This window comes from Antedon bifida, chromosome 10 (assembly GCF_963402885.1).
Source record: "Antedon bifida chromosome 10, ecAntBifi1.1, whole genome shotgun sequence".
Lineage (NCBI taxonomy): Eukaryota > Metazoa > Echinodermata > Crinoidea > Comatulida > Antedonidae > Antedon > Antedon bifida.
In genome coordinates, this window is record NC_136235.1 from 3,985,125 (window position 1) to 3,993,477 (window position 8,353).

At 31.8% G+C, this 8,353-nt stretch overlaps 1 protein-coding gene across 2 annotated transcripts in view; it reads left to right on the top strand.

Moving 5' to 3' along the window:
- Nucleotides 1-8,353, top strand: part of LOC144854083 (alkaline ceramidase 2-like) — an 81,639-nt gene that overhangs the window by 4,864 nt on the left and 68,422 nt on the right. The window contains exons 2-5 of one of the 2 annotated variants that reach the window (XR_013614500.1): nt 550-661; nt 3,883-4,139; nt 5,221-5,358; nt 5,545-7,042. Coding sequence is in view for 1 of the 2 variants with exons in the window: in XM_078711967.1 (XP_078568093.1) it covers nt 572-661; nt 3,883-4,139; nt 5,221-5,358; nt 5,545-5,860 (801 nt within the window). In the remaining variant the exon portion in view is untranslated. Of the gene's footprint in view, nt 1-549; nt 662-3,882; nt 4,140-5,220; nt 5,359-5,544; nt 8,148-8,353 lie in introns of those variants that run through there. The other variant, XM_078711967.1, reaches the window with a different exon arrangement.

Sequence of the window (8,353 nt, forward strand, 5' to 3'; positions counted from 1 at the left end):
TAATCTCCTGAATCCTATTCAATTTTAATACCTAGTCTTTTTTACACCGTGTTTCATAACTTATATTTTTTTGTGCAATTATGTGTGTGTACATAATATATTTTATTGTATATTTATTTATTATTGTACTAATAATTGTCAATCTTCAAGAAGAATTTCTGTTGTTATTTTATGGTGATGATGGACAAATTAAGCATTTCAGTATTCAGTATATTCAGTAAGAATAGAAAATATTATATTCTTGTCCAGTATTTGCACTTCCTGTTAAAATGCTTTCCGAATTCCATGAGGAATATTGCACACAGACAATTTCACATTATTAGACTGTTTAGTGGAATTAACAATTGCCACATTCAAATCTTAGTTGCCCAATCTTAGTTACATTTGCTTTGTGACCCTACAGTAGGCTTTCGTCTTATCAACTCATCTGTCAGATAGGATATAAAGCCATTGGTCCTACAGAAATTCCCATGAGTGTTTTCATTTTTGAAAAAGACAATTACTGTTTTATAACCTATTTTAATTGATTTTTAAAATGTTATTCTACAGGTTGCATATTCATCAAAACATTATGGAGTCTGTGAAGCGTGGGAGCTCTACAATTGATTGGTGTGAAAGTAACTATAGCATTTTACCTGGAGTTGCTGAATTTTACAATACAGTAAGTTAACCAGTAATTATAACAGTATTTCAGGAAAATTTATAATTTATTCAGAGGGATGCCTAATGGATTAAGAAAAGGGGGTATTTATAAAATATTTTCTGGGAGATGACCTCATACATCTTCTTTGGAGATTTCTTTTATACCTACACAGATTAATGTATTTGTTTGGTTCAGTATGTACATCTGTAGATGATTAACTAACTGTTCCATTCACCGATTTTATTTCAGTTTGCTGACTGTGATTCACTGAAAACAAACACATTAGTCATAATAACAATATAGATCTTGTTTCAATCTATAATTGAATTGAATTGTTATTTATAACAAGTAACATGGTGGTTACATATTTCTAGTTGCCTCTGATACATTAGCTAACTTGCTTTGATAAACAGACATTTCACCACAAGTCAATGTCATAGAGAATGAATTCACTAAATTAATTTATAAAACTAGAGGGTGAGCTCGCTTCACTTGCTTCCCCTCTAGGAAGTGTAGACGATGGTTCTCGGAATGATAATGACTCGGGTAAAAAGGTTTTAGAAGGACTTTCTCCTTGTACGTTTTCTGTCGGTTACCATTATTGAAAATGCTTGACATTCGTAAAACTAAAACCTACTCTGTTTCACAATGTCTTAGATGATTAATAACATTTTAAAGTATAGTGTTTATTGTTTGGTAGGGCCCTTATACTGTAGGTGGGGAGGCGGAGTTCATTTGAGGGAGCTGCTTATTTGAGGGATATGTTTAATATTTTAGTTTTTAATAATATGGTAACATTTATAATCAAATAAAATCCTCTAATAGATATGAAAAGTGGTAAAAAAGAATAACAAATGCTTGGTAAATTGTAGATAAGAGTGCAATGAATTCTACTACAAATAGTATAATTGTGTTATTATAAGTATAAAACAATAATATGTGTACAAATATGGATAAGCGTTTATTAGATAGTTGGGTTGGGGGGGGGGGGGGGGGGAGGCCATTATTATTCAAAGTGATGTTATATTGGGGAGGCGTTTATTCAAATAAATACCATCCTACTAATTAATACATCATTTAATTTAAACATCTTTTGAAACTAACTTCCTCGACAGAGTGGGCCGTTTTTCCATTTTGCTATTGTGCTCGCCTATGTCAGAATTAACCATAATTTATATATAGAAGATGTTGACTGTACACAGTCAGTGTTGACACTGACATTACATAAATTGTGACGTAAAGATATTTTCTCAACCAAGTCACAAACTCATAAATGAACCTGCGATAATGTCAAATGCATTCAACCAATTATATATACAGTAAATGATAGTATTAAAGAGCTTGGATTGTCATCACCAGAACATGTGCAAATATTATTATTATATTATAATAAGTAGAAACTAGATTCCACTGTATGACTTTGTTACATTCAGAATCATTAGTTATTACATTACACAGACATAGCATTAGTTGAGTTTATGTGTTGGTTATAGTACAGTACACTGACATACTGTACAGTACCCATCTTTTCACAGTGTATGAATGTAAAATTGAAGGAAATATTGTACATGTGTTTTTTATTATGCACTGTAAAATTATAACTAATTATGACGTACAGTACAAGACTAATATAATTAATATTAAAACTTGTATTAATTCTGGGATAATTTTGAATACAAACTAAAACCTTCCGACCTATTATACTGTATTATTTACATGTAAGGGCACTTTCTCAATAAATGAATGTAACACTATGGCCAACACCTCTATTCAACACTTTTGGTTCCTGAAGGTGTCCCCTCTACTGTACTGTAATAATAATAATTAGTGTCTTGTGGTAATTGCATTTTTTACATTATTTAGTATTAAACAGAAACCAGGTTTTTTTTGCAATATTCTGTCATTATTGGTTTTGTTTTGACCTATGATTACTTCAATCATTATGAATATACTTCACTTCCTTCCTTTACAACCAGACAAATTGTTATTTTGAAACTAAAACTTGTCTTAAATAACACATTCAAGTTTTCCTTTCTTATTATTTTGTTCATCATTTATGCTGATAGTATATCCTTATAATAATACCAAATGTTTATTTTAACTGGTCTCATTTTAAAATTTCAGACCAATTTTTAAAACTCGGATCAACTGTATGATAAGTTAAATTTGTTGTACTCATGGTGTCTAGAACAAATTAAGTTGATCTCTATCTGTACACTTAACATTAAAAATATTACTGTTGGTTCAGTGTGGCTGGATCCCAATTGAGACAGATGAACAAACAAAAAGCTAAAAACAGTTAGAGATAAGAATAATAAGTCACTAATTCATTCTTCTCTGCTATAACTGGGTGGGTGGCCTCTTTGCCTTCCTTAATATTCTCTGGGTTCAATCCCTACCTCAGTACAAAGATATTTTGTTTTTTGCACCGTGCCTTTAGGCAGCTATATTCCCAGAGGAAATAATCATTAAGAAGCTATATCAAGTGTAAGCTATAATTATAGAGGCTGACAGTTTTGGAATGTTGTAATGCTCAAATCACAAACCCCAAACCACGTCTGGGAGAAGAGAGTTTATGAAAAAATTTGCTTACATACTAGTTTACTACAGCTGACAGAAATGAGAATTTGTAAACTTGACCAATGTATAGGTTTATGCTCGACGAACCAAAGAACGTCTGGGTAAAGAGAGTCTATGAGATTTACAGCTGACAGAAATAAGAATTTATATACTCGACTAATTTATAGGTACATGCTCCACGCCTCAAAGCACGTCTGGGAAAAGAGAGTCTATGAGATTTACAGCTGACAGAAATAAGAATTTATAAACTCGACTAATCTATAGGTACATGCTCCACGCCTCAAAGCACGTCTGGGAAAAGAGAGTCTATGAGATTTATGCAATTGCCTATTTTATTAAATTAATTAAAGAAACAAATAAATACTGTAGTTATAACTAAATTATGCCTTTCCTGAACTAGTTATAAAATCCCACATTAAGGCTGAATATGGAAGGTAATATGCACTACAGTAGCCTGAAGAACTTATTTCATCAAACATCAAGAATGTTGGAGTTGGAGGGGCACGCCCTTTGGCGATAGTAGTCTTTGACAGCTTTTGTCTCTCGTCAGTGCTCCACTTTCACGTTTTATGTTATGTTTGTATTGTCTTTACTGAAAGGAATAAAATAAAATAAAAAATAAAAGTATAATTGTAATTCTTTCTTTTGTTTTTTTTTAGGTTAGCAATATTTTCTTCTTCCTGTTTCCACCTCTTCTTTGGTACCTATATCGTCAGTATTCACAACAAGTAAACAACAGTATCAACATTATGTGGTTATTATTTGTGGCTGTCGGAGCATCATCCGTTTACTTTCATGCAACATTAAGTTTAGTTGGACAGCTACTTGATGAACTAAGCATAATATGGGTTGTGATGTGTGGCGTTGCTATGTGGTTTCCAAGGAGGTTTTATCCAAAACTATTAAAGGGTAACAGGTAAAATAACAATGAGAAATATTTGTAGTTGGTTAGTTTACCAGGGTACTCATCAACAATACAAGCATACACATGTTTAAGCAATATTAAGAATTTTTTAATTATTGACATTTTGTAGGACAATTCAGAGTTGGTCTGGACTATCGATTTCATAAGTGAAGATCTGATTAAACAGGTTACCTAATAGCGTTACTGTTTCTGGAACTATGACGTCCTTAATAACCCCTTAATAGGGACTTTAAGAAACACGACAGTTAGGGGAGGACAACGAATCTCCTGTGTTCGCTTGAGCGTAAAATCATATACAGTCAACATAGCTGTTTTTTTAGTTACGCACCCTTGCGCGAAGACGACGACCGACAGTATTTCACGCTAAGCTCCGCCCACTTTGTTGAAGCTCATGCATAAATTGTTCAGGAGCACCACTTTCCTGTGGCTTCCCGTCGTGTTTCGTAAAGTCCCTATTAAATCCAAAGATTACATTTTGTTAATCATGAATGCTTACTGTGTCATCAAACAATCAAGAGTTTAAAACGTTACCCGCTATTTACACAAACCAGGAAATCGCAATTAAAATTGATATGTAAATTTAAGAGACGTGTGACTAGCAGTCTGCTAAATTGCACTGCGTATTGTACAGCTGCCACCAATTGGCGTTCATTCATCAGCTGTCTATGACATTTCGAACACCTAAATTTACATACAAACTTGATCCCACTGAGAGTGAGAGTCGAACCGAGTACCCTCAGATTGATATGCAGAGCCCTACCATTAGACTACTAAGACAATGGTATCCACGTCTATAGCATCTTTTTACACTCCCAAAATGGTTGAATTTAATGTGATGTAGGGGTATAGAATAAAGTTTTTATATAATTTCTTTAAAATAGAAATTACCAATGTGTTAATGCTATACAATTATTATTATTAGTGAGACATCTGTTTAAAATCAAAATAAGATGATTTTAAAAGTATGATACAGTGATTCAAATTAATTCTTTATTAAAACTATTGATGTTGGTTTCAGTTTCATCAGATACTGTATGTTCATTGTTAACTCTAGTTGTCTTATCTTTTTCAGGAGGATGTTTAAAATGATAGTATTTATGATAACAATGACCAGTAATGTAATGGCCTGCATAAAGCCATCGTTGAACTCTTTTTTCATGATGCCTTTTGTTCTACCCTGTGTAGTTGTTTTATATCTTGAGATGAAAAGGTAAAATGCTGAACATTTATAAAAGCCCCAAATAAAGCAAACATATGCTCCCTCTCTAAGCCCCCAGCAAATACCAATTCAAGTTGTTGAGGGAACACATTATTGGTCCAGAAGCCCTCCCCTTTGAGGTTTCTACTGTAGATTCATTGAAGGTAGAATGATATGTTTTTTAAATATGCTTTACAGAACACATTGTTTAAGAATCAGACGCCTGGGAGTAAGCTGTGCTGGTTTATGGTTTGTTGCCGTGTCTTGCTGGGTGAATGATAAACTGTTCTGCGATACCTGGCAATCATTGTCTTTTCCGTACCTTCACTGCTTCTGGCACCTACTGGTCTTCATATCTGGTTACACTGCCGTTGTTCTCTTTTCTTATTTCGACGCAATGAACGAGTGTCCTGAGATGGGACCAGTGCTTAAATACTGGCCTAAAGACACATGGGAGTACGTTGGTATCCCGTACGTTACTCTCCGTTGTGCAGGGTTAAAACCAAAAGATTAAGAACTTTTCATTCATGCTGATAGTTTGTGCAATTCTATTTATCATGTTAAAAAGTTGAATAAAATATGACAGTAAATTAATTATGCAACTTGTTTAAAAAATTATTTTAATATTTTCAGAGCTGCTATGCATTGTAGTGTAATCTTTATTTAAATGTATTGTATATGTATTTGAATTTGTTCATTATGTGTGGAGAAAGAAAAGAAAATTCATGGTAAATGTTAATATTTTATGAGTGAACATCTGGGACATGTGAAGGAAATAATATGTGATTTTATTAATTTGTATATTGTTTTTCAATATTGTAATTTGCAATATAAATATTAGTGCTCATAATATTCTTCTTTTTTTTCAATAATGATTGTAGTTATTTCCACAACTTGACATAGAAATTTACATATTATGATGCTATATATTTTTTCTATTTTTGTTATCTCTGCAATTATTTTATTATTTTTTTGTTGCAAAACCAAATGATGTAAATTAAGAATTTAGAAAAACAAAAGGAAACACTTTTCTCTGAAATGAACAAGGGGAACTGTTTTAACACTACGGCCAATTCATATTCAGGTGGCACCCCCCATTAATGGGAACACTTTATGCATTCCAAAGGTGTCCCCTTTTAATAGCGGTTTTACTATATATCTTCATTTTTATCAATGTTAACAATTTTATTCAAAGATTTTACTAATATTGTTGGAATCGCGTATTTAGTTGGTAAAGTTACCAACATTTTTTTGTTGTTGTATAAATAAACATTATTAACAAATTCAAGTATTGCTAACATTGTTGTAAATTGTAAATATAAAATATTGTACCAAGCTTAAATCATGGCAATTACTTTGTGTATGCTAGTTCTGATCAATGCATTTGTCTTTATGTCCTGTAAGTTGTAAATTGCATATATTAGGGAGCTTTTGATATAAACACAGTGACGTTGCAAATTTAAAGCTCCTTGTTATTATTTATGGTAGCTATATTAGTTAAGAACAATTATTACAAATATTGACTGGCTGAGGGGCATGGTTAAAGATATAGCTCAAGGTAAACTTGAGACTATATCACAAGACAAAGATCTCAGGGTGTCGCATGTGTAGGCCTAGACTCGATCCACATTTAGCAGTTTAGTTCGAGAGCATGGCAATAACTATAAACCGTCGCTTAACCAATTAAAAAGTTCCAGTATATAACTAATCTTATGTAATTAATCTTAGTTGTGTATATTTATCTTGATTCCATTTTCCTTCCATTCTTACCATTATTTCAATATTCAATTCAATATTTATATCTATATATTATTTATTTATAAATGTGAAACTGTGAAAATATATATTAGTATTATTATAAGTAACAAATTGTGTTTAAATTATACAACAGAGTAATTACCATTATTCAAATTAGGAACTCAACCTTTAAAATTGTATTTGAGTTCACACATACAGGGTGGTCATCTAAGACCTTATAAATCTATATATAAAGGTAACTAGTCAATCACTGCCACAGTGTGTAAAGCTCTGTTTACACTATCAAACTTAATGTGACAAAAAAGTGTGATTTACTCAAATATGGTAGGAATATACACAAACATGGTAGTAATATGACATTATCATGTACATATAAGGGCACATCAATTTTTTTTGTCACATAAGTTTGATAATGTAAACAGAGCTTAAGATGTACATGTTTAGTGTCTTTGCAATATAGTACTCATGTTGATTAATGTATGGGCCTGCCTGTTGGTTTGAATGTTCTTTTAGTTTAGATGTTAGATGCTTATTTATCTTTATTGAAAGCTAGTCCGTCTTATCCATAGGATTGTTTTGCCTTTGGATTTTTCACATATTATTAAGATTTGTATTGTATAAGTGTATAATGCATAGGTTATTTTCTTTTCTTTTGATTTAATTCTTTTTACTTATTTAATTTTCCTTATCTCTATTGGATTGTTATCCATAGGATTTTTGATTTACCTTTGGATTTCTTACATGTATAAGATTCAAATTTTAATTGTACAAGATATAGTGTTATAGTCGTGTGCTAATATTACCAACAATGATAAGTTTATTAGAAATTCAATTTCCTCAATACAGAATAGCAATCTGTAAAAAAGTAATGCTTGATGATGACTTGTGATTTATCATCTATTTAGGATTGATTTTGTATATAAGATTTTAATTATAACAAAATGATGTTGAATTTGTTTTCAAAGGTGTTATTATAGAAAAAAATATATAATTACAATAATACTGTTTAAGTATTTACTCTTTATATATTGACCAAGTCGTAATAAAAGAAAAAACTGATTTGATGTTTTTTTATGCATCACACTCCTACTTTTCGTCGTATAACCAGTTATTGGTGTGTACTGCATGACCATTGGTGTGTACTGCATGATAAATGTGAACTGAAGGCAGAGGAGGCGTTCCATAGTAACAACCCGATGGAGAGGAACTATCGGATAGTACGGGGAATTAAATCGCGCGCGGGAACCAG